This window comes from Nyctereutes procyonoides, unplaced genomic scaffold (assembly GCF_905146905.1).
Source record: "Nyctereutes procyonoides isolate TBG_1078 unplaced genomic scaffold, NYPRO_anot_genome, whole genome shotgun sequence".
NCBI classification, from domain to species: Eukaryota; Metazoa; Chordata; class Mammalia; order Carnivora; family Canidae; genus Nyctereutes; species Nyctereutes procyonoides.
Genome location: NW_026575139.1, coordinates 29,679,274 through 29,706,508, shown reverse-complemented (window position 1 = coordinate 29,706,508; position 27,235 = coordinate 29,679,274). Strand labels below are relative to the sequence as shown.

Sequence of the window (27,235 nt, the reverse complement as noted above, 5' to 3'; positions counted from 1 at the left end):
ACAAGACAGGAGATTTCTGGAAATGAGAAAGGAGTGGCTAACACAGACAAACAGTTCTCAGCCTGCTCCAGTGAGTATTTTATGGGCTTATCTCCTGGGAAGTTGAACATGGGGTGCTGGGGAGAGTCTCTTGTTGCTAAAAAATGATCTTTCTTGAACACTAAAATTGAACCAGAATGAACTTTGACTTCTCTTTGGAGTACCCAAATGGGATTAAGGCTTTTAACATGAAAAGACTGTGTTCTGCATTTGGAAACAGTAATCAAGTGGCCAGCTCCCAAGGGAACTAAACTTCTTTTTCTCTAGGAAAAGTGGATTGTCCTTAGAGAAATCAGAAAAGGGTAGCTACTGATTAGATTAAATAAGCCAAAGAGATGAGGTAGGCTGACTAGGAGGGGGAAGAGAAACAGACACTGAGTGATTATATCTGTTTTTTTGTATATAAATGATTAAAAAAGTCCAATTTAATAAATTTTGGAAAAGCAAATGTAAAATGACTTGGGCTTATAAAACCAGAATTTACAATTATCTGTGAATAGCCAGAGACAAATCATAGAGCCATTGTGATTACAAATCCAAACTCATTCTAATAGTTACAGAATCACTCTCCCACTCCCTGCTGTGAGATTACAGTTGTTAAATCATAAGCATCCCCACTGCTACTCACACTCCTTCATCTCTTAAGACAGTGTTTTCACACCCAAGTCACATCAACATACCAGCCACGTCTTTCCTTCCACAAAGCTTAGCCAGATGATGTCTCCTTTTGGCTTAGATCAACAACCTTCCTTTTATAAATAATCCCTCTTCCTCCAGTGCCTAAATTCATCCAAGTCTTCATCCTCCACATGGTCCCAGGCCCAGTAGGACAGGTCCTTCCCTAAAAGGAAGGCTGAGTTGGAGAGGCCACACCATTCACAAATTCGGTTCTCTCTATGCCAATGTTAGCTGCACACCAAGTGGTCTAGCACCTTTGCACACAAGAAAGTTAGTGTGTGCTTCTCTTCTCTCTCTCCCTCTCTTCCTTGTTTCTTGTATTTTGCCTTTTCATAAAATCTATGATGATGGGATATCTGGTCACCTCTAGGTATTCCTGTCTTGTGCAACCCTTCATTCAACCCTTCAACCAAGCGACTCTAACGACCACTGTGATGCTGAAAATCTCTTGGTCTTCCCCCCCCTCAGTGAAATAGAGTCTCTTCTAGGAGCCAGAAGTCTTAAACCAGAGTCTCCTCTCGGCCTCTTGAGACCTCAACTCAACAGGAATCCGTTACTTCAAGATGGCCACCACTCTGCAAAATCTAGTCAGGACACCACAGCCTCTGCTAATTGCAAGTCTGAGGAATGATGCCAGTTCCTTCGATTTTGACCCATCATTTTGGGTTGAATTAAATGAATATAGTACCACATTCTGCTCTTCACTACACTTTTTCATTAACATACCTAGAACATCCACTTAAATAGTCTTGAGCACAAAGCTCTTGAGGGCCATCTTTTCCCCCTCCTTTCATCACATGGGGCCAAAAAGGTGCCCACTGGCCTTTAGAGGGCCTCTCAGGAACTAGCACCTAACTGGTGAAAGGGTGCCCCACAACCAGTCATATGTTATGGCCTCCATAGGCCTCCGTGCTGTAGCACGGCTCCATTTGCCATGGGCAAAATTTTTCAGGGACCTGTGTTCTCTGGAATCTGATCTTAGGTGCTAACCTCTTACTGGCTTTAAAAACACTTCACTTTTAGTATGTCCACGTTAAATGCTTAATTAAGAAGTACTACTGAGAGAAAACATGGAAGATTTCTTTAAGAAAGAAACCATGCTTTCCTTCCCAGCACAGCCGATGGGCTGAAGGCCTGTTTCATTCTCCCCTTCATTCTTTCAGCACAGCACAGCCGGATTCAGCAGGCACTCACCGTTAACACCTACAGCATGTAAACAAGGTGAGATGGCAAAAGATACTGATCCATAGATCCCTTCTCATGGAGAACGGAAAGAAAAGCCTCGGAGACAATGAGCTCACACGTGCCGGTGAACACACACAAGAACAAGTCAAACGTCTCAACAAGGATTTACTTTAACAAAACGCACAGGTACGCGATGCTCAAGTCTTACTAGAAAGGAGTCACTTGGATCTTTTTTTCCCTTTCCTTACACAGCACAAGCCAACGGCCAGCTAAACATTCAGACCCATTACTGAACAGAAGGGAGCAGCATCAGACACAAAATTTCAGGCCCTGGTTTTATGTGCCTTTAATACTTTTTTTTTTCCTTTCCTCTGTGTTCACTAAACAGGATTAAAAAATTTTTTTGTAAAGCTACTTTTCATAGCTTTTTGTTTTCCCTTTGTATTTATCATGTTTTTAATTTCTTCTCTGAGGAGGAATTCTCTGAATCTGTATCTTCCAATTCGACTCGGTGCCTTTTGAGGCCACTATGGCCATGAACAGCCCTGCTGCTGTCTGTGTCTGGGGTGTCAGTGGGGTCCTCTCTTGTTCCAGCATTGGGGGTCTCACAGGCCATTTCAGACCCACAACAATCTTTGTGTAGGAGTGTCCCTGTCAGGGACAAGTTATCATGGTCAGTGTCCGAATGTCCTGGAGAAGAGCAGGCTACTGCCTCCAGCTCTCCAAAGTTCTGCCCATTGTTGTGGGGATGAGGGGGGCGGGGGTGTAAGCGTCCATTGTTGTGGTTGGCACAGATGGTTTCGAGGCTCCTCTCCTCACTGTCATCAGACTGGGTCCTGGGACAGCTGCCAGACCCACTGCTCAGAGTGGAGCCAGATGCCTTGGGGACAGGAGGAGAGGGCGGCTCCTCGGCCCGGCTGCTTAGGGCCTTGCTCAGGGCCTTCCCATTGAGCTTCTTGGTTTCAAAAGAGTGTTCTACAGAGCCACCATTGTTAGTGTCCTGTGAGGGGTCCTCTGGTGCCTCTGCCCAAGGGTGGCTGCTGTGCTCCTGGCCTGGGCCATTGCTGGGATTTCTAGCAGAAGTCCCTTCTTTAAAAGCATCCTTGTTGCGACCTTCAGGGGGCAGGTCCTGGTTCCTCTGGGCTATAGTCATGCTGAGACAGGCTTCCTTACTAGAAGAAGGGGCTGGGTTGTCCTTGTGGCTGGTTCCCGCTCTCCCTTCATCTGCCTCCCCAGACACGAGGGAGCTCTCTCCATCTTTGTTATTTGAGTAGGAGATATAGGAATAGCGGAGCCACTTGTAAGCCTTATAAATCTTTCGCTCCACCGACTCTATGTCGGAAGTTGGAGATGCCCGGTTGGGCTGAATCTCCAGCGTGGAAGTACTGCGCTCAGGGGAGGAGGGAGAGGAAGAGGAGAGGTCATCCACTTTGATCTGGGGGTAATCATAGTTGTCTTCTCCAATGTAGGTATTAGCGGGCTTGCTTGGGGGAGTGGGCCTCTCTTCTCGGGGGGTCTTCTGCCGCCGCCGCATGGTATTCCGCTGCCGTGTGGCTGCTCGACGCTCATTCAGCTCCTCCTCATCTTCAGAGCTGCTGGAGCTGCTGGAACTGCTGGACTCATCTTCAGGGCTGGGAGATCGTGGTCGGGGGAAGAGATCTGTGTCCAGTTCAACCTCACAGGCATTCTCTTCGGAATCGGACTCGTTGGAAAGGGCCAGGAGGCGTTTGTCCTGGTAGCGCCGCAGTGCAGATAGGCGCTGCTGGCGAGAGGCTGCATCCTCACACGTGGGCGGTGGTGGTGGTGATGCCACTGTGTTGGCCGTGGTGACCCGTAAGGGCCCCAGGTGGAAGGCGCTGTCGGCATTCTCGTCCACTGTGGGTGGAGGGGAGTGGGGCAGTGAGGCCGAAGACTCTGAGTCAGTATATCCCGAGCGCTCGCTGACCCCCGCGTGCAGCTGGAGGATCGTGCTCTCACTGAGATCGCTGTCTGAGTCAGAGCTCCAGCCCTCGATCTCACGACGCACCAGGGAATCAAAGAAGGCCATCATCCTGGGGTCTTCCTGCACAGACTGGTTGGCGTAGTCATGTGACAGGCCACTCCCACTGTTCAGCACGAGGCTGATGTACTCTTCGTGGGTATAGAGGCAGCGGGAATCATCCTCAATCCGACCGTCTAGGTCTCCTGTACATCCTGGCTGCTTGTATGGACTCCAGATCTGCACAGAAGGCAAAAACAAAACCAAGGAGGCCTGATTGGAAAGTACTCTAAAGCTAGTGGTGATAAAGAACACTAAGGCAGAGCTTCTCCAGATCCTTCCTGTCATTTAGCCAGGACTTGCTAACCAGCTTTAAAAATACATTCTTTACGAAACTGGATTATGTGGGTCACATAAGCAAACAGAGGCTTCTAGAGTCAGCTGTTGGAAAAAGGATTGTCTAGGGCTTAGCATTAGCTTAGTGTCAAGAAATCAAAGTTTTATCTCTTGCCCCAGGATAGTCACACATTATCTCCCCTATGAGCCCTCTCCCCTTTAGCGTTCTCTGTTAGTAGCTTGGAAATTACAATAACCCCCTTCATAATTGTGAAGAATAGGGGATGACTTGAAGATTGGCCAATGTGTTCAAAACTATCAAAAGACTGAAGCTGTGCACAGAGAGGTACCACTTTTCCAAAGTGAAAACAGACCCAGCAGTCAGTCTTCTGTGGTAGTTAATATTTCAGCCTATAACTCCATTTCTCCCCAACTGCAACATTTCTATTTTTAACTAATGGGAATTGCTTACTGGAGCTTGATAAGAATAGCCAACTGCCTACACTGCAGTTCCTCTTGGACATGCAGGCATCAGTTACCCAGGAAACTGGGTTCTCTTAACCAGGTTGCTGCTGGCCTGCTCCCCAACTCTCCTGTTAGCTGCAGAAATAGGCAAGACACACACCCCCAAGACCGTGGCCCCATCCCTTGACATTCCTTCACTCTATCATCAGACACATGGGCCGATAGCCAAAGGAACTTGGCAGAGCTGGGACTCAAACTCAGGTCTACGTGACTGCAAAGGCCCAACTTTGCAAGTGGAATAAGTTATGCAAAATTCAAGTTCAAGGTAATTAAGCTGTCACTGCAGTTGAGAACAATTAGCTTCACCTGACTACCAGACTGGTCCACAGAGCAGCACACAGAAGCTCAGTTACATCAGCCGGTAGCCATGGCAACTCAGATGAAATTCCAGGCGATTTTCTTGCCTGACAGGCTGGTGTCTATCTTTAGATGGCACCCAACCCAGAAAACAGGGCTCCTCATTCTCTATCCTCTATCAAGACAATGGCTTTGCTTCCCTAAAGCTATCCAAGGACACATTCACCTCCCTGTGAGCACCTTCATGAGGCCCCTTCCCTCCTATGCTCTACTTGCAACTTCTGGAAGGTAGCACCTTTTTGGAGGAGCTCTAGTTCAAAAGGGGCTGGAAAAACCTAGGTTAGCTCTCTTAATCAATTCCCAACTCAGATTTCTTTCTCCTTTGACTCTGTTCCCTACCCACAACTCCTCAGGTGTTCTTCTCTCTCCATCCTCACTACATGACGGGGGGGGGGGGGGGGGGGCGGGCGCGGATTTAGGCAGTGGTTCTCCCACTTGGAGGTGCACAGGAGTCACCTGAAGAGTCCTAACAGTGCTGTCTCCTGAGCCCCACACTTTCTGAGGTTCAGATTCACTAAGTCACCAGCAGGTACCAGGGCTCTGCGGTTTTCACAAGGGGGAAGAACAACTTTTTAAGAATATAGTTAGAAAATAAAGAGAAAGAAAAAAAAAAGAAAAGAAAGAGGAGAAAATAAAGAATTTGTCTGAAGAGATTCTCAAGTTCTTTGTGAGACCCTATGTTTGGGAAGCAATTTTATTTACTTTTTATTCTTATTATTTTTTAAAGATTTTATTTATTTATTCATGAGAGTCACAGAAAGAGAGAGAGAGAGGCAGAGACACAGGCAGAGGTAGAAGCAGACTCCATGCAGAGAACCCGATGCGGGACTCTATCCCGGGACTCTAGGATCACGCCCTGGGCCAAAGGCAGGCGTTAAACCGCTGAGCCACCCAGGGATCCCCTGGGAAGCATTTTAGACATGGCCTTAAACAACAGGATCAAGGTACAAATGACTGTCAATTCAAACAAATGTCCAAGTGGATAAAAATCTGGTGGCTTAGAAAGGAAATTGAGGGGTCCCTCAGGACTTTTTGGGGTCTTATTCTATATTCTGGGCCAGATCTCTTACTTTCCCAGTTTAAAAATGGTAAAACGTTACCAACCATGTTGTCTAATATAAAGATAAATCTCTACAGACTTTACAGAAACACAGATTTTGTTAATAGAAGTAAAAAATATTAATGGTGGGATGCTGGTCCAACTATCCAACAAGCCAGTTTCTAGGTTCTAATCTACCATCCAGACCCTTATGTCTTCCCTTCAGGAATGAAAATCATTAACATGGAAAGCCAGCTTTCATTTGGGCTCTGGAATGTATTAAGCGGAGGGAGACTTTCATTCCTGAAGTGTGGAGTAATGGAACAAAATGCTGGATCAGGAGGCAGGGGACTTGAGTATGGGTTCCCACTCAGCTCAGGTTGACCTTGGATAAAGCTCAGCTCCCCAACCTAACAGTGGATTAGATGGGTCTCATCCAATCCTAAGGTTCAGAGCAAAACAAAACCATCATCCCAGACAGCTGGTTTTCAGTCCTCAAGGGATTTGTGGCCCAGAGCTGCCAGGGCAGGCAGAACGGGTAGGAACCCCAGCCCCACTGCCACATGTGGCCCTTGGCAAATGACTTCATTCTTGAATGCGTCTTCTCATCCGTAGAAATGAGATGGATGAAAGGACATAATCTCTACCATAGCACAAAAAGATGGAGTCCCAGGATGGAGTCCCACATGGGGCTCCCTGCAGGGAGCCTGCTTCTCCCTCTGCCTATGTCTCTGCCTCTCTGTGTGTCCCTCATGAATATATAAATAAAATCTTAAAAAAAAAAAAAAAGAGGCTTCTGAGGAAAAAGGTGCAGTTCAATTCTTATTCAAGCACTGCTGAAATGGAAGAAATTAAATAGCAAGTGTTCTGATATATACAGGTAACCATGACATGCTTGAATATAGCAGCTCTAAGCCCTCTCCTTTTTGTGCTATTGTACTAATTTAAGACATGTGACCGTACACTGAGAAAAATCTACGCTGATAGGGACCTAACTTGCTATTTAAGGGTTCTCCGCCCTCTCTAATCTGGCTTCCGAGGCCTTCTGGGCCAACCTCCTGCCCACATTCCTGCCTTGTATCTTAGTCCTCCCTTCTTGTGCTCTTCCCTTTGGCCAAACATGATCATTTTCTTAACAGGTCTTACGCCTCACTGCTTCTGAGCATTTATTAATAAGTATGATACCTGGAGCACAGTAGATGATCAATAAATATTTATTGATTGTCTCTACTTCAAATGTTTCTCATATTTTACACCTCCCTTTAGCAGTCTTTATTTTTCAAAATCTAGTTGAAATATTACCTGCCTGAGATTATTCCAGATGGGAAAAATCTTTCCCTCCCCTAGAGCATTCTGTTTCTATCTCTTGTGTAGCTATTGCATTTTTTGTTATCTTTATTTCTTGTCTCTCTTACTGGGGGTGACCTGCATTACTTTTTTTTGCCTTTATGTTCCCCATAGGGCCTAGCACAAAAGGCACACACAGGTACATCATAAATACCACAAATATCATGAATAAATGAATATTGGTCTTTGAGAAAAAAGGTCTGCATTAGCCCTATCTTGCCTCTATTTATTTGTTTACTTATTTATTTTTAAATATTTTATTTATTTATGAGACACACACACACACACACACACACACACACACACGCAGAGGCAGAGGCAGAGGGAGAAGCAGGCTCCATACAGAGAGTCCGATGTGGGAGTCGATTTCAGGACCCTGGGATCACGCCCTGAGCCAAAGGCAGATGCTCAGCCACTGCGCCACCCAGGTGTCCCACCTCTCCATATTTAACTATAAAACAAATCCTCTCTTTTGCTAAGTATGGACATTCAGGGGGCTAGAGACCTGTTATGGGTGAGAAGAGGGTGGCCCCAACAACCAGGATTCTTTTCCTCTGGGCTAGAACGGCAGCAATAAAGGACAAGGGAGAAGGTGGAACAAAGTGGAGAGAAAAAAAGGTCTCAGGCTGAGTGAGAACATTATGCTCTTTGAACCACTGATCCTCTCAGAAATTGGAAGCAGGAAAGTGACTTATTAAAATAATCAGAAATTGTCAGGCACAGGTAATTCACAAGGCACTTCTGGATGGCAAGTCACTGTTAGCATCCTCACTTGACAGATGGGGAATAGACTTAAAGAACTGTTCAAGGGTACCAGCTATACTGACCTAAGGTTTTTTTTCTTTTAAAAAAAATTTTTTTTATTGGAGTTCAATTTGCCAACATTTAGCATAACACCCAGTGCTCATCCCGCTGACCTAAGGTTTCAAACGGCTGAATGTCCCTCCTGATGGGTCCGGGTTCAGACCCCACTGGAACCTGGAAGCAGTGAGCTCCATATTTCAGTCTGGATAATCTCCCAGAGAAAATATTTTCTTCTCTTACTCCTCTGAGAACTTGGTTAGTTTCCAAACTATGACCTTAAGGGTAAGGACTCCAGTTGACTAAACAATAATTGGGGAGACTAAGTACAGAAGCATCTCAGAGTGCATAGCTGAGCAGGAATCTCTCTTCTAAAGGAGATGGCCAAGCAGAGCTCTCTGAGAAAGAGAATGACATCAACAGGCCTAGAGGACATGCTACCGTGCCAACCCATTACTCATAGGCCAAAGGAGAAGAGAAGGCAATTCAAGGGACAGGGCCAATTTCTCAATTGCCCACTGAAGGATGACAGAGATGACCACCTTCAGTAGAGGCCTCTGGCTGCCTGCTGCCTTCCCACCAGCATGGGGAGTGTGATAGGCCACTGGGAACAACAAAGAACAAGGCTCTATCCTAACTTTACCACTAATTAGCTGTGTAATTAACCCCAGACGCGTAGTTTATAATTGAAATCTCATCATCTTACAAAAAGAAAAAGCCAGTAAAAATGATCTAGAAGTCCTGCTCCAGCTCTGTGAGAAAATGTGTGCAATCATGAAAGTTAGCCCTGATCCACAGGATCAACAAAACTTACATAAAGGCATCTGGAATGAGAACAAATAAATATTGACCCATCCTCCAACATTACATTTCTGATAGCTTCCCTTGCCTCAGATACAACTTGGTTTAATTCTAGATGGTGAAGAAGGAGGAGGAGGAGATGAAGGAGGAGGAGGAGGGGAAGAAGAGGAAGCAGCAGCAGTAGCAGCAGCAGCAGCAGCAGAAGAAAATAGAAAACCACCAAATCATCACAAACCAATTTTTTACTTTTTTCCTGATACCTCCCCCATCAGGTTTTCAATGTCATTTTGGGGGGGGGGGGTGGACTTTTAACTTTTAGGGGAGATTATCATCTATCCTTACTTAAAAATCAAGTTATCACAGAGTTCCAAAGGATTCATCATTTACCCCAAACCTTCATTTTTGCAGATGTGGAAAAGGGTTACTAGCAACTAGAATGTGAGTGGCAGGCAGTGGGCCATCCTCCTGTGGACACAGGCCAGGCTGTGTCTCTTCATTGTAGGCTCTAAATACATTCCTTGGCCAGGTTAAGTTCATTCAGTTGATGTACAATTAATGCAAGCGTTTAGCCTCAATCACAACCACATGCAGTGGTTTTTGATATGTTCTGAGACAATTTAGCTATGGTTCTGGCAGTCACTTAGTTATGTCTGTGCCACATTAGCACAGCAATTAATGCAAAGTACACACCAAGTAACTGAATAGATGGTGGCTTTCAGATGATGTTTGGAAAACAGAACTCAGACTCAATATCAAAGGCTTCTGGAAATGTAGTGGCATACAAGTGGGGTCTAGTTTCAAAGCCTAGTGACTATTTTAAAAAGTGGTCTTGAAAGGATTTTAAACCATGCTTTTTAATATCAATTTTTTAATATTTTGTGTTATGTCAAAATAATTGAGAAATTTTTAAAGTAATCTCAATGCCCAATGTGGGGATCAAACTCAGGACCTCAAGATCAAGAGTCATATGTTCTACTGAGTGAACCATCCAGGTGCCCCAAAATGATTGAGAATTTTGATAGATCTTTAGTATGTTTTGGTATGAGGTCCTATAAATATTGTTCTAGTTTCTTCCAATTATGAATTGTTAACAATTTGTCTAAAGGACATAAGGGGAAGGTACCTCACCTTGATAATCTTTTCTACACCAGAAGAGCAGATCATGTAGGTATGAGGGTTAAATCGGACCTGGTTGACAATAGACCGATGCCCTTTCAGCACCATGAAGGCTCCGTTGACCACCCTACCAATGCCACCTGGGAAGACAGAAGGAAACAAAAATCAAATGATGAAATGAATAAAAGTAAATAGGTTCCAATAATGGCAGACAAACAGCTCTGAACTGGAGCCAAGATTTTTTATTAACTATGCCACCAGCAGAATGCTTGCTTAATCTTACAGATAAAGTTGCTATGGAAAGAGGGAAGATGAAATATTCTCTCAGCATATGTGCTCTTACCAGGAGCCTTTATTTAGCCTTTAAGCATTGCCCACGCCCACCCACTGCAATTCCATTGTCAATGAAGCCACAGCCACTTAAAACATTTCTCAAGTTTTTGATCCCCAAGATAGAACCCAAGTGTTACCTTAGAAAAGGCCAGTCATGAGCAAAATGAGACTGAACTACTTGGGAACAGTTAGGCATCTGAGCCAGGGACATGCAGAACCAAAAGCATATAATTACTTAAATGCATAAAAAATCTCTGATCCATTTGCCCTTGATTTCTATGATGAAGGTAGCAAAAAAAAAAAACAAAAACAAAAACAAACCAAAAAAAAAACAAAAAAACAAACCCAAACATACCAAAGCCACTGGGAAAATAATGAAGAAAAATCCTTTTGTTACCCTGATAGCAGAGAGAGCTAGAGATAAAGGAGATTTGGACCACTTTCTAATAGGGAGAGCTCAAGAACTGAGAATCTGAATTGGAGTAAGGTGCTTAAAGATACCATGTATGAATAACAAGAGGACGCTAAAAGAAATCTGTATTTATTTTTCTTTAAAGATTATTTATTTATTTATTCATGACAGACACAGAGAGAGGCAGAGACACAGGCAGAGAGAGAAGCAGGCTCCATGCAGGGAGCCTGATGTGGGACTCGATCCTGGGACTCCAGGATCATGCCCTGGGCTGAAGGCAGGCAGGTGCTCAACTGCTGGACCACCCAGGTATCCCAGGAAGCTATATTTTAAGGACCATTGTGTAGGCTTTCTTCTTCAGTGACTGAGAAAAGCATCAGATGCCTGGAACCTACAATATGATGAAGAGGTCATCATTTATAAACTTGGAATAACCTCAAAGGTTCAACTTCCCTGGTAAGGGCATCACACAGAATATATGCACCCATGTTCTGAACAAGGTCACTTCTGAGCAACCATCAATAGCTCAGTACACATAGGCCAACCTGTGTGCCCAGCCAACTGGTAAAATATGATGCATTCAGACATAAATAAGCATTCATTTATCTAAGCAGTGAGTATCATCTATCAGGAACATGGCAACACTAGGGCACAAAGTATCAGTAGGCAGTTACTGCTCCCTGCACCCCATTGCCAACTCCACTTTGTTCAAACATTCATTCCAGACATTTCTCATTTCATTTTTTTTTAAAAAGAAACAGACTCTTTTTTTTTTAATATTTTATTTATTCATGAGAGACAGTGAGAGAGAGAGGGAGAGGCAGAGACACAGGCAGAGAGAAGCAGGCTCCATGCAGGGAGCCCGACGTGGGACTCGATCCCGGGTTTCCAGGATCACGCCCTGGGCCGAAGGCACCGCTAAACCGCTGAGCCACCAAATGTCGGGCTGCCCGACATCTCTCATTTCAGTGTCTACAGGACAATGACCAGCACAGCATCCCTTCTCTAGAAATAATCTGGTTCTAGAGAAGGTGTCCTGTGCTTTTGGCCTCCTCACACAACTCCCCTTTTTGACTCAGACTATATCCCTCTTTATTGCCATGTACATGCACATCTCTGCTATGACAGCAAGAGCTTTCAGACTGAATCATAAATGGATTTGCCCACTTAGCCAGCACTAAGTACTTACTCTACTTTTGTCACTTGGTCAGTGACAAAAATATTCTTTGCCTAATCTTTCCACCATATTTGACATTTTTCATTTATTTGAGAGAGAGAGAGAGAGAGAGAGAGAGAAAGGAAGAGCAGAGGGAGAGAGACAAGCAGACTCCAGGCTGAGCTCAGAACCTGATGGGGGGGCTCGATCCCACGACCCTGACATCATGATCTGAGCCAAAATCAAGAGTCAGCAGCAAGCATAACCAACTGAGCCACTCAGGCACCCCTGATGTTATTAGTATTTGAATTATCCAGGATGAATAACACACTTAGAACTATCCATGTCTCAACTCAACATCATCAAGTTTGCTAATAAACCATAAAGGAGAATGACTAGGCCATAGAATTGATGTGTTCTCATGGATCAGGAAATGTTAGGGACTCCTAGGTAGCTCAGTTAAGTGTCTGAATCATGACTTTGCTCGAGTCATGATCTCAGGATCCTGAGATTGAGTCCTGCATTGGTCTCCGCACTGCGCATGGAGACTGCTTAAGAGTCTCTCTCTCCCTCTTTCCCTGCACCCCCCCCCACCTCCACCTGTGCTCTCTAATAATAAAAAAAAATCTTAAAAAAAAAAATCAAAGAAAAAAAAAAGGAAAGGTTAAGCACCAAAGTAGGCTGCCATGATGGGAAACCCTAGGTAGCCTGAGTATACTGGGTTCCTAGAGTGGAATGGGAGGAGAAAATAAAGGAGAAAATTAAGGAAATGAGATTCATGGGAATCTAAAAAGTAGCATTCCCATTCATGGGTCTCTTCTGAATTCTGCATTTCCAACATCCTATTCCTACCTATATCTGTGGTGGAGTAGTCACTAGCAAAGAAACTCTGGGTTAAACCTAGTACCAACCTCTTATTTAATCCCTCTGCATCCAAGAAAAGTTAAGTGACTCAGAGAATTTGAGTGACTTCTTCACAATCATACAGCTAGTAAATGATAGAGTCAAGATTTGAACTAGTCTGTTTGGCTATCATGCCCAATATCCTTTCCATTGGAACAGTGGCCTTTATGAGATGAAAGGATTTCAATAGGGATGGAGTCTGAAATGCATAAAATATTTTGAAACCTTTCTGGCAGTTAATGAGTTGGTTTTCTTTTTAAGCCCTCAACTCAAAAATGGGAAGGGGGGAGACTCTATCCAACGGTGTCCTGAGCACAAGATATAGTATCACCACAGGACATTTCATCACATTGCCAACACTAAATAGTTCATGAGAGTAAAACTGGCTCTCTTGCATACCTAGAACTGGGGGTGCAATGCCTGAACTAAAGTAAGTGTTCAGAGTAAGCACTTTTTGACTGGACAGTGTTTCAGGAGAGGCAATTCTAGAATAAGTACTACCAAAGGAGGACAGATAGAGGGGCTCATGTCTTAGAGAATCAACTATTCACAGAACTAAAGTTTATCAATCAAACTGACTTGTCAAAGGTTATCTGGAATACAATTACAGTAACTTTTGGACCTGAAGAAGGATTGAAGGGTATTAACATCTCTAAAATCAGACCACGGGAAAACGTTCTATTCTTCTTCCAGGCAGTATGACCTCATCTGGTTTCTCATCATGGCAGCAATTTACTTTATCTATTCATTCATTCAAATCATTTCAATAACCTAGTAGTGATTCAAAATATGGAAAGGAGATTCAAACTTGTTCCCTTAAGAGGGATGCTACCATGATTGCTTCACATAAGCATGATCAAAGGCAATAATGAAACCAGATTCCAAAGAGTAAGGGTGTTAAGAAGGCTTCAAGGCTCACAGGTTGAAGAACTTGGTTTTAGAAAGTCTCTGAGGGGTAACAGAAGAGACATAGAATTTAAGGGACCCTCAGAGAACAGGGCGAGGTTGCTGGGTCTTGAGCACCTTGAAGTGTTTTTTGATGGTGATTTGGTGTCAAGAGTATATGTCATCTGGGGAGAACTGGGCAGGATGAGCCAGATAGGTCTGTTGTCCTACAGGGTCAAGCTTCTTCAGCATATAGCCCTGGTCTCCCTGTTCACTGAGATAATATAGAGAAACACGACCAAAGCAAAGCCAGAAGCTCCAATTTTGTCTGCACATGGCAGCAGTTTTAATACAGGTCTTTTCTCCTCCTTCCCACCCAAACTGATACCTAGGAAATCCACAGAGCCAAGAGACTTATGGTGAAAACAGGTCCAGGGAGAACTGAGGCTGCCATTTGTTTAACGCATCCCAGGCTGTGTACACAGAATCAGAACAGTGAATGGGCTCAGGGAAGTTCTCTGTAGTTTCTCTCTTGGTTTCCGAGTTTCAAATGACTAAATACAGCTGCTATTGTCAGTTTAGATACAACAATTTTTAGAGAATAGATTTTTATCAGTCCTGGAGATTTGTGTAAATCGGACTTCTTCTATCTTAAATGGCTAAAGTCAAGATGCCAGTATCAGTAAAAACTTAGGGTCTCCCCTCTCCATTACCTAGCCAAACAGAAGGATCAAGCTGGCAGGAGTCAGGCAAGGAACACTTTTTCTAAAAACTACATAAGCTACAAAATCTCCCTTCAGGATCATCTCTAAGATTGTGGTTAGGGGCCTGATGAGGATCAACCTCAATTCATGGTTACCAAGCCGAGTCAAGCCTAATCACTACTAATGGATACCAATGACTAAAATAGCGCATACCCGGAAAGAACCACCTTACTTGTTTTTGAGCTGTCATTTGTTTATCCACGTCTGTACAAACCAATGCTCATTTCTCTGAGCCATCTGCTCTGGCTGGCCCACCAGACATGTTGGCAACACTTTGTGGAGTTTTTTTTTTTTTTTTTTTTTTTTGTAAGTCAAGTCCAAAATTCCTGTATCCCCATCTTTACTTTGGTGCAGATGGGATGCTAAGGAGGTGAGGAAGGCTATAAATCCCCTCACCTGTTCTATCGCAAGACCTTAAAAAAGGACTGGGCCATCTCATAAGATTCCAGTCACTGGACTGATTCACTACCATCGGGGGATTCTCTACAGTAGATAGGGGGCTAAGTGTAGAGTCCTCATTTCCCTCCCCTTTCTTTCCTATGTTCCTCTTTCCACAATATTCAGCCAGAGATTGGTCCCCTTAGGGACCAATGGCTAGGACACCACTCCCACTTCTTGCCAACTTCAGCTACTTCTGTTCCTTGTCAATTTTATTTACTTCAACAAAATCCTCTAAGAATGACTATGCTTTCAGCTCAAAAATTAAAAGCAACCTTGTCAAGATTTCTTGATGTTTTAGTCTAAGCACAACTTATCATATTGGGAGGAGGTCCTCAATGGCACTTGGGGCTATAGAAGAGGACATTTATGTGTTTCATAAGAAAATAAATCCCAGATCAACCTGGATAAAATGCCAGCATGATTTTCCAGTCGAGTTTTTGGATTTTCCCCCCTTTCCATTAATTAATGGGTAGGACAAACACCTTTGTGAGAACGGGATGGGGAAATGGTGGGTGACACTGAGATTAGGGAGGGTGAAGTATGAACATGGTAGTAAGGGACCAGCAACAGGTCCCAGATGACTGGAAAGGGCTGATGGAAGACAGATTAAAATGGCAAGAGATAAATTCGCATTTCCAAGCAATAGATATCAGCCTTCATGAAGAGGATAAAGATCCTTAATCTTCCAAGATTTATGCCAGCATAACCAAGAAAGTAATAACAAAATTGGGCATATAAGAAGGAGTTAGCAAATGATTGTTATATTGAAATTAGTGGAGAACATCCCTACACCCATTGTGGGGCTCTTGACCCTAGGATCAAGAGTTGCATGCTCTTCCGACTGAGCCAGCCAGATGCCCCTGGAGAACACTGTTAAGAGTGGTATATATATATACCTCAGGTAAAAATGATAGATTATCGTAAAGGAAATGATTTTAGCATTTCCTCTAGCATTCCTTTTTCATTTAGCATTTATCTGGTAGGCTCTAGGTTGGAATATCAAACAAATTCATGCGGAATGTATTAATAGGGCAAGATGATGAACAAACACATAAAGGTGGAGAGAAATTGAAAAAGCAGGTTACAGTGGTTACTCAACTGATACAATGGAAATCAAATCTCTATAATTATGTAGTCCTTCTCTAAGCAGTAAGATTTGGGCTTCTGATACTCACCAAAGAATTCAATGGTTTAATTCAGTCCTCATCCTATTTATCTGACCTATTAGCAAGATCCAACATAGTTGCCGCCTCTTTCTTCACTGCCTTCCTAGGATCACCCTCTCTTGGTTATCCTGCTACCTCACTGGTCACTCATTTTTGCATTCCTTTTTGGCTGCTCTCTCTGACTTCTTAACACTAGAATGCCTGAGGGAAATGAGGAATGCCTTAGTCTTTGCTTTCCTTCTCTTGATTAGCTATACTTACTTGCTTGGTGATCTCATCCAGTCTTGTGGCTTTAAATCCTACCTATATGTGACCGAAACTCAAATTTTTATCTCTAGTCCAGAACTTTCTCTCGAACTCCAGAACTGCATACCTCTATATCCAAACTGTTTGTTCAACATCTATCTCTACCTGTATTTTTTTTTAAAAGATTTTATTTATTTATTCATGAGAGACACACAGAGAGAGAGGCAGAGACACAGGCAGAGGGAGAAGCAGGCTCCACACAGGGAGCCCAACGTGGGACTTGATCCTGAGACTCCAGGATCATGCCCTGGGCCAAAGGCAGGCACTCAACCACTGAGCCACCCAGGCGTCCCTCTACCTGTATGTTTAAGAGACATCTCAAACTCTATCTGCTCCCTCCCTTTCCCCCAGTCAAATCTATTAGGAAGGGCAGCCCGGGTGGCTCAAGAGGTTTAGCACCGCCTTCAGCCCAGGGCCTGATCCTGGAGACCTGAGATCGAGTCCCGGATTGGGCTCCCTGCATGGAGCCTGCTTCTCCCTCTGCCTGTGTCTCTGCCTCTCTCTCTCTCTCTTTCTCTCTGTGTGTGTGTGAATAGATAAATAAAATCTTTAAAAAAAAAATCTATTAGGAGATCATGATCAGGATTTACCTTCAAAATACATCTAGACTGAAAAAAAAATACATCTAGACTGAAACCTCTACCTTCGTTTGACCCACCATCACCACTTGTCTGTATTATGGGAGACTCCTATTAGTTAGTTCTCCTCATTCCTATCTTTGGCACCCCACTCCCACCATCTATCCTCAACTCTGCAGCCAGTGTGATGCTGTTAAAATGAGTTAGATCATGTCACTCCTCTGCTCAGAAGTCTCTAATGGCTCCCCCATTTTACCCACAGTTAACAGCCTACAGGGACAACCGTGTGTTCCACTTACCCCTACTATTCCCCTCTTCCTTACTCTGCTTCAACACATTGATTTTCTTGTTTCTCAAACACACTAGGCACACTTTCACTTCAGAACTTTGCACTGGTTCTACCTAAAATTTTCTTCCCCCAGATTTTTGCATCGTTAACTCCCTTACCACTGACCTTTTGCTCAAATGTGATCTCAAAGAGATCCATACTGAATGTCTGATCTAAAAACTTGCATTTCTCTGACACCCCAATACCACTTCCTATCCTACTTATTCCACTCTATTTTTTTTCCTATAGTGCTTCTAACTTTTTACATATAATGATTTGTGTCTGTTGTTTATTATATGCTTCTCTTAGTAGAATGTAAGCTCAATGATGGCAGGGGTCTTTTGTTCCTTTGCTATATATGTCCCAAGGCTCTAGAATAGTGCCTAGCATGGAGTAAGTTTTCAATAAATGTTTGATAAATGAAAAGATGTGAGAGTATCTAACTATAAAATATAAGCAGACTGGACAAAACAAAACCCAATCTCCTTTAGTGAGCTCCATCATCCAATGTGTGGATTATTCAAGTGTTTCTCCATCTTCCTTCTATCAAATTTGGATGTTTCTTTTATAGCATTTTTACTATAATAAGAGCAGAGAAATAAAGGGGCTAAAATCCTACCTATCCTTCACGGTCCTCTGAAATGCTAATTCCATGAAAACTTCACTGATCCCCAAAATCTGTTTAAGCCTTCTTTAATTATCTTTTCTATGGGCTCTGGAACAAACTTTTAAATTTAGCATGTGCACACACATCCTTTTCTCATCTTTTTTAGACTAGAAGTTCTTAGAGGGCAAGAAAATATTGATTCTTTCAGTCACCCATAGGACTTTGTATGTCTTTTGTTAGGATACTCAGTAAGTGAACAAATTGAAGTAAATTCCCCTCATCATTTTCTCCGGACAAGGCTTGAAAGTGAAGGCTAAACTATTATCTACCAAAATGAGGTCTGGCAGGTACCTGTTGAAGCAATTAATCTATTTCATTCCTAAAACCACTGGTAGAATTAAGGGGTTACTGCTTTGAGGGACAAGGGACTACTTATTTTCCTTACTATATCTCAAAGAGTTGTCCAAATAAACTCAGTAATTCACTGGACCAAACATTCCCTGGGTCTCTAAGTTTCAAACTGTAAGAATTAAATTAGAGTACTGATAATACAGAGAGCAGTGGCTGCCTCTTGGGGATCACATAACCACCTAAGAGTTTAAAAAAAAAAAAAAAGTCAGATGGGGATAGCCAATGCTGTCAGTAAAGCTCAAAGAACTCCAAAGACAGCAATGCTTAATTGCACAAAAAAGTCAATTAAATCAGTTCTTTTTTCATCATCTGTACTTCACATGTGTTTGCAACCAACTACTTGTGACCAATTAAAAATAGCTGTCCTTCCAGTTACACAGGAGGACAATGTAGATGCCCAGGCCCAATCCACTGAGAGTGAAGGCATGTCTAGAAAAAGGAGGAGAGATGGAACATGCGTACACATAAGGCCTGTGAAAATGCATTTATAGCTGTTTCCAGCCTACTCCATTGGCCTGCTGGCAGTAGGGGTGGCTACAGTGACTAGGCAGTGAAACTGCATGTTTTTCCCCTCTATTCAGGGAAAAATCTGTCACAAAACTTTCCCCCTTTTAACTACTGATGAGTCAAGAGCAGCCTTCATGCAAGAACAACTCAACCAGCCATTCATGAGCACACCAGAGGAAGACAATGTCTTGGATTCTAAGGAGTTTTTCAGAGAAAAGTTAAAAGGAAGAAAGCTTTCTTCACAAAGAATAACAATTATTGTAGAGAAGCTACTGAATACCCTCAACAACATCCCTAAGAAGGCAGATATTATTAGTATGGTTCTATTGTTTATATTGCTAATATTCTTGTTTTATAGATGAAGAAATAAGTTTGGCAAGATTAAACAATTTTTCCAAAGCCAAAACTAGAAGACAAATGGATCAGGGGTTTAATGCAGGCCTACCAACTCTATTACATTATGCTTCTTTCCATAAATAGTAAGGTCTTAGCATAGAGGCATATCTCAAGGGAAGCAACTTTATCTGTGAAAACCCTAAGCCCTTTCCAACAAGAATAGAGGAAACAGAAGAGAAGGCAATATGAAGATTTCCCAGAGACATCCATCTCTACCAAATGCTGCCAAATACATTACTACCATACCTAAGTTCTTAGGGAACAAATGATTGGGAAATTATGGATCTGTGGATGCTGATCTTACTATACAGAGCACTAATGTCTTACATTTGAAAACACGGTTTTCAGAAAGCTCCCAAAACTGTTAAATCATTTCATGATATGGGGCGTTGGGAGGGGAAGGATTTTTACAGAAGAAACTAAAGCTCAGACAATTGCTGTTATGTAACCTGCCTAGAATCACTCAATCAGCTAGTTAGTGGCAGAACTGGACTTGAATCCAGGTATGACTTTAAGCCTAATGCTCTTTCCAATATACCACTGGCTCTATACATAACTGTTGGTATGTTTATTTTATCTTCAGAAGCACCACATTAAGACAGATGCTCTTCCTACATACTTCAGTGGTATAAAACGTTCTGATAGGCTTTTTCTTTGCCACAGCAAAATTCTCAGTTCAGTTTCTTTAATTTTGAGAGAGGTTTTCAGAAAATGAGTTATTATTTGGCATCAATTAAAAAACTGAGCCTAATCTTGCTAGGTAGCAAATTTTATGGTAGGTAGTAGGTTTCACCTCTCAAAATGATTTCCTCAGCCTACTATGAAGCACTATGCAAATTACTTAGCCGATTTGTTAAGTCCATACTGTTTACAAAATAAATACATTTCATCTCTTTGGAGTTTGGAACTGGAGTTCCCCAGTGATTTTTGGGTCTTTCTGAAAAGGAGTGGAGACAAAAACGATGCCCTTGCTTTTGGCTCACACTTAGGACTGTTCTCCATCTAGTTCTCTCAGCATTTGATATGCACTGTAAAGCACACAGCAGTCATGCAATAAATGCTGATGGCTTGTCATATCATTAAGGCATATAACAGCAAGGCAGCTTCCCCATATTAGCCTGCCTTAGTGGGATCCCTGGGTGGCGCAGCGGTTTGGCGCCTGACTTTGGCCCAGGGCATGATCCTGGAGACCTGGGACTGAATCCCACGTCGGGCTCCCGGTGCATGGAGCCTGCTTCTCCCTCTGCCTATGTCTCTGCCTCTCTCTCTCTCTCTCTCTCTCATAAATAAATAAATAAATAAATAAAAAATAGCCTGCCTTAGTATCTTCTGTTCAACTGGCATGTATTGAAAGAGTGAACTCAGCCTTACTCCATATTTTGTTTAAATAAGAGAGGAATACGTTAGAGTTGGAATTTCCTCTAAAACTTTTCGTCATCTAAGCATTCAGAGCTAGAACCCAAGGGCCACCTCTAGTTCTCACGTTTGGCTTGCTGAATATTTTTAAAATTATGAATTATTTGCCAATATTTAAATATAGAAAGGTAGGGATCCCTGGGTGGCTCAGTGGTTTAGCGTCTGCTTTCGGCCCGAGGCGTGATTCTGGAGTCCCAGGATGGAGTCCCACATCGGACTCCCTGCATGGAGCCTGCTTCTCCCTCTCCCTGTGCCTCTCTCTACCTCTCTTTCTGTGTCTCTCATGAATAAATAAATAAAATCTTTAAAAAAAAAAATATATATATATAGAGAGAGAGGTGTTACATATAAAAATGAGAAGTGCTAAGTATCCTTGAAGACAGGTTTAAGGGGAGGGCCCTAGCCAGGAGGAATTGAAAGCCTGTATAAAGAGCAGTAATGCCATTATACTTCTCTGAACACATATGACCCATTCCCCATATAGGCAGAAACCTAGGGGTTGCCAGCTGAAGTTGACCTAAAGAGGTTTTGGACTGGAGACACCAGGTGCAGTGGAGAATGGGACTAAACAAAAACCTGTGTACAAATCTATGAGATTCACAGCTCTATTCCCCTATTTGGCTTTTAGAATCATGGCTCAACTGCCAGGCAAATACCTTCCAGAGTCCCATTCTGGAAAGGTAGCTGATCTCAAGAGGAGAAAGTCAATAGAGAATGTCCAAAATTGAAAATTCAAAAATATCATGAGTTTCAGGAAAAGAAAGGAATTGTTATATTTTTAAAAACTAAATTTTGCAATACGAATTTGATTTAAAAATTATGTACCTGTTTTATTTTGATAACAAGGAATACTTAATTATAAAAATAGTGAAGGTTATGAAAAAAGAATAAAAGGAACAAAGAAAAAGGAAAGATATATGAACAAGGGAAAAGAAAAGAATGTGAGTGGGTTTTCAGAAAAGTGGCAGAAAAAAAAAAAGTGGCAGGAAGGTTGAATTACCCAAACGAGCCAAGGTTTATGAAAAATAATCCAAAAAGGTGCTTAGTTACATGCAGAACAAGATGATGATCAAGGGGACAGACTTACTGTGATAGAGTGATGATGCAATGTTGAAGGGTAATACAGAGAAAACAAACCCTTCAATTACCAGTTAGTGAATCCAACAAGAAAGATAATCACAAGGTCCTGTTCTTGTCTTGTGTACAAAGAAACCCAAGCATCAAGTAAAGAATGGGGATCCAGGACCAACCACAGCCCATGTGAAAACCATGGGGCTCCTAGCCAACTCTTAAGTATGAGCAGATCATGGGTTCTGTGGCCTCCAGAAACAGGTTATGTGATCCCGAGTCTATTTCCTGAAACACTTTGTAGCATACTTAATATCAGGGAGCCAAGATTTTCTCTGGTCTAGCCAGACTGTACTATATGTTGAGCTTATTCAGTTAATCCTTAAACAAGGGTAGAACAAACCTGGAGGAGAGAAATCAGTACAGCAAAGAAACTATAACATCATTTTGTTTAGGAACTGCTAAACTGATGTGGGGGGTGGTGCTATCTCTAGAGAAAAAATCTAAAAGGAGACATGAGAACTACCTTCAAATGAGCAAAAGGCTACGAAGAGGAAGAGGGGCCATTCTCAGTAAGCCAGCACTTAACTACTGGGAAACACAGTAAGACTTATGGAAGAACTTTCTAATCACTGGAGTTTCCCTGGAGCAACAAGCACTTTATCATGGTGGACATCCTGGCAGAGGTTTAAGTTATTCCTTAATAAAAGTATACTTTAGTATATATAAGTTATAACTCAAGAAAAAAAATTATTGTGGGGGTGGGTATGTGAACAGAGAATTTTACAGAACAGTGATCTGGCCAACTACCCATGTAGTATCCCTGGGATGAATGCCAGGATGTCATGTTTTCCTCTTTATTTAGTTGAGAAAATTGTATTCCTATTGTGACGTATTCTTTGACCCATAGTTAGTTATTAATTTTTCTTCTTCATTGAGAAATTTTAGAAAGATACAGAACTCAGCACAAAAAGTGGAGCTTAAAAATGTTTTATAAGGTGAACACCCTTGTAACTGACATCCAGGTCAAAAAATGGAATTTTTTTCTGGCCATTTTCATGCCCCCTGTGCCTCATTCCAATTTTCCTCCCTCTAAATGAACTATTATATTGATCTCTATATTAATCATCTCTCTGCGTTTTTAATAATCTTATTCATCCAAGTATGCATTCCTAAATAGTTTTGCCTGGTTTTTGTTTTAATATGTCTTTTGCATCCTAAACAATAGGTTTCCTCTTGTCCATCCTTTCCTTTTCTCATTAGAATATATTTACTGGAGAAAATGGGCTATCTGACAGTCTGGATTTTGTGGACTAATGCTCACATGTAGTACAATATGCTCCTCTGTCCTCAGTGCTTCCTGAAAACTGAAAGCTAGATCCTAAGGTTTTATTCAGAGTTGTTTTATTTGGCAAGCTTATTAGTAGTATTGTGTTCTTTTTATCAGGAGGTACATAATGTCTAATTGCCTTTCTTTTTAAGATGTTGGCACCTGTCACTGCTCAGTATTTAGATGCATTAATTCATTGAGGGCTGCTGAGTGATTGCATTAAAATTCTATTAATTTCTTTTTTAAAAGTGTCTTTGTTAAATCTAGATTTTTGGTAGATATCTCCCCCCGATATAGAATTCTAGGTTGGCAGGTTTTAATTCTCTAAGCACTTTAGAGATATCATTCTATTATATTCTGGTTTCCATAATTTGGCCATCACTCCTATTGTTGCTCATTTATAGGTAATTTGTATGTTTTCTCAGGCTGCTTTTGGGCTTTTTCTTATTATCTTTTGTTTCTAATCATTTGACTTATGATGTGTCTAAGTGTATTGTATTTATCCTGTTTGTGGTTACTGAGTTTCTTGAATCTGAGAATTAGTCTAGTTCATTTGTTTTAGAAAATTCTTTAGCTGTTATCTCTTCATATATTGCTTTTGCTTCATTTTCTCATCCTTCTGGGACTTCAATTTCATATACGCTAGATCATGTGTTCAACTTGACTCACACCATTCTGCTCTTTCCATTCTTTGTTTTTATTGTTCTTTGATATCTTTTATTGACCTCCCTTCTACACACCAAGCTGTTGGCTGTAGGTTAAACCCATCCAGTAAATTCTTAGTTTTAGATAGTTTTCAGGTTACTTATTTATTAAAAGATTTTATTTATTTTTTCATGAGAGACATAGAGAGGGGCAGAGATATAGGCAGAGGGAGAAGCAGGCTCCCCAAGGGAAGCCCGATGTGGGACTCGATCCCAGGACCCTAGAATTACTCCCTGAGCCAAAGGCAGAGGTTCAACTGCTGACCCACCCAGGGGTCCCTAGTTTTCAGTTTTAGAATGTCTACATGATTGTTTTCTTTTTTTTTTTTAATATTTTATTTATTTATTTATTCATGAGAGACACAGAGAGAGAGAGAGACAGAGGGAGAAGCAGGCTCCATTTTAGGGAGCCTGACTTGGGATTCGATCCCAGGTCTCCAGGATCAGGCCCTGGGCTGAAGGCGGCGCTAAACTGCTGAGACACCAGGGCTGCCCCATGATTGTTTTCTAAATAGATTCCAATTCCCCACTGAAATTCTCTACATTTTTTTCTATTTTCTTTATTATATTTATAATATTTAAAGTCCTTATCTGTTAACTTCAATATATGGATAATATTGTGGGTTGGCTTCTATTGATTATCTTTTTCCCTCTTGATTACTGGCCACGGTTTCATGCTTCATTATATTTTACCATGTGCTAGACATGGAGTATAAAAGAACCATAGAGACTGCTATGGACTGAATTGTCTCCCTCAAGTACATATGTTGAAGCTCTAATTCCCAATGTGACTATATTTGGAGATAGGGCCTTTAAAGAAGTAATTAAGTTTAAATGAAGTTATAAGGGTAGAACTCTAATCCACTAAGACTGGCATCTTCCTCAGAAGGGACACCAATGATGTGTGTGCACAGAGAAAAGGCCATGTGAGAACACAGTGAGAAGGTGGTCATTTGCAGGCCAAGGAGAAAGGCCTTAGGAGAAATCAAACTTGCCAGCACTTTGCTCTTGTCTGTTTAGCCTCCAGAATGTGAGAAAATACATTTTTGTTGTTTAAGTGACCCATTTTGTGGGATTTTGCTATCGCAGCCCTACCAGACTAACACAGAGACTAACGCTGATTTCCTCCATATGGCATTTACCCATTGTACTCTTGAGAAAATAAGGTAAGGGGTTGATCATCCTCAATCTAATCATGAGGAACTAGGTCAGCACTGGGTTGCTTCGCTAGTAGGAATACATCTACCTCTGGTTTTAGATGTCTCAAAGATAAGACCTGAGGGTGGCTTGTTGCATGTGCCTTTCTCTAACTGGGGTTTGGGTCCTAAGCACAAGGAAATGACAGGATAGTTCACCTGGCCTTTCTGGTTCAGCATCATCCATAAGTGTAAGCCTCCTTTATTAAATAAAAATAATAAATAAATAAGTGTAAGCCTCCTGAGTTTTTTTTTTTTTTAATATTCTCTATGTCCAATGTGGGGCTCGAACTCACAACCCCAAGATCAAGAGTTGCGTGCTTTACAGACTGAGCCGGCCAGGTACCCTGCCTCTTAGGCTTTTAATGAAGAGTCTGGCAAGTCTCTGTTGTCCTCTGCTTTGAATGTTCCATCATCTGGAGATTTTAAGCTCCACTCTATCCTCCTTTCCCTGGGCACGTTCAAAATTTGGCAAAAGATCTGTGGAGCAGGCCCCCTCTCATTAAAGGGACTTTGTCTCCAAAACACTGTTTTTAGGTGGGCCTTGCATTCTGCCCCTCCAGCCCAGCACCATAGCTCCCAGGACAACGTCAACACTCAGCAAATGTCGTACAAGGAAGATGGACCATGTCATTGGGGTATATCTAGATTCTTTTTTTTTTTTTTTAAGATTTTGTTTATTTATTCATGAGAGAGACAGAGAGAGAAAGAGGCAGAGACACAGGCAGAGGGAGGAGCAGGCTCCATGCAGGGAGCCTGATGTGGGACTTGATCCTGGGTCTCTAGGATCATGCCCTGGGCTGAAGGTGGCGCTAAACCACTGAGCCACCCGGGCTGCCCGTATATCTAGATTCTAATGTCATATCAACTCACAGGGCCACTGCAAATTCTGATTTCTTCTGACCCCAGCATCCTGCCTGTGGCAGCCCAATCTACAGCCTGTGCAGACGCTCCTAGGAAAGACGACAGTCAGCACCTTCCACTGGGCTAGGAAGGCTCTCCTTCAGAACTTGAGCTCTTTTAGCACACTTTGTTGTCACAGTTCTGACACCTTTATGGCTTTTGTGATGTCATTTTTGTAGTTATTGTGGCAGGAGCCACCCACCGCATCCTCTGTGGGATCTGAATTCCTACAAGTCCTTTTCTAACAGAAATTTTACATTGTTCTTTTTTCCTCCTTGAAATAATATTTCCATATTACCTACTCCCTCCCTGGTTTCAGCTTAATAATTTTTGCACCTTGGAGTTTTTTACATCTCACAGCAACGCACCATGTGCTAGGGTTCAAATGGTCAGAAATCTATGGAGTATTTTTGGTTTTCTGGGTTTTTGTTTTTGTTTTTTAAAGTGAAAGAAGGGTAAAGGGGAAGTGGGAAAGGAGAATGGGTACTTCCTTAGGAATACTGATTTTATAAAAGAATATATACAGAATTTGAGAATCTAGAAATTGATTCCTTTAAAGCAGCTTGCCTAAAAAACCTTTGGAAAGTCAAGGTATCCATTTCCCAGTTTTAATATTGGAATCCTAAATCAGCTATCAGGTTCCTACCAACCCAAAGACTGTACAGATAATCATCTCTACTTGAAAAGTCAGCCCAATGTGGCCCAAACCTTAAATCAGTACAAAAATGAGCTAGGGGAGGTAAAAAGTCTATAATACTATTGCTAATTTTTCCTTATTCTCTATACAAACATGAAAAAGATTCCAGAGAATAGCCCCAGGGGAAGAGGGTTATCCACTTACTTTTGTTTTTCTTTCTTTTAAAAGTTTTATTTATTTATTCATGAGAGACACACAGAGAGAGGCAGAGACATAGGTAGACAGAGAAGCAGGCGCCTTGCAGGGAGCCTGATGCAGGACTCAATCCCAGGACCCTGGGACCATGACCTAAGCCAAAGGCAGAGGCTCAACCACTGAGCCACCCAGGCACCCTGGGGTTATCCATTTTCTATTTTAAAAGTCACATTGACTTAATAATTAAAGCTTTTTAAGATAAGGTAAAAGAGATCATTAAGCCCAAAGATTATTTCTCAGATAATAAATCTAGAAGACTGGGGGAGTGGGAAAGCTAATACATAACTACCTCTCAGGGACGCCTGGGTGGCTCAGCGGTTGAGCATCTGCC

The 27,235-nt window shown here is 42.1% G+C and overlaps 1 protein-coding gene and 1 pseudogene across 2 annotated transcripts in view; both read right to left on the bottom strand.

Moving 5' to 3' along the window:
* Positions 1-2,050: 2,050 nt before the first annotated feature.
* DCAF5 (DDB1 and CUL4 associated factor 5) overlaps positions 2,051-27,235 on the bottom strand; it is a 99,387-nt gene continuing 74,202 nt past the window's right edge. For both annotated transcript variants that reach the window (XM_055303740.1, XM_055303741.1), the window contains exons 8-9: positions 10,215-10,342; positions 2,051-4,120 (exon numbers count right to left, since the gene is read on the bottom strand). In XM_055303740.1, coding sequence (XP_055159715.1) covers positions 2,351-4,120; positions 10,215-10,342 — 1,898 coding nt within the window. In that variant the 3' untranslated portion in view covers positions 2,051-2,350. The remainder of the gene's footprint in view (positions 4,121-10,214; positions 10,343-27,235) is intronic.
* Positions 13,853-14,239, bottom strand: LOC129495957 (H/ACA ribonucleoprotein complex subunit 3-like; annotated as a pseudogene).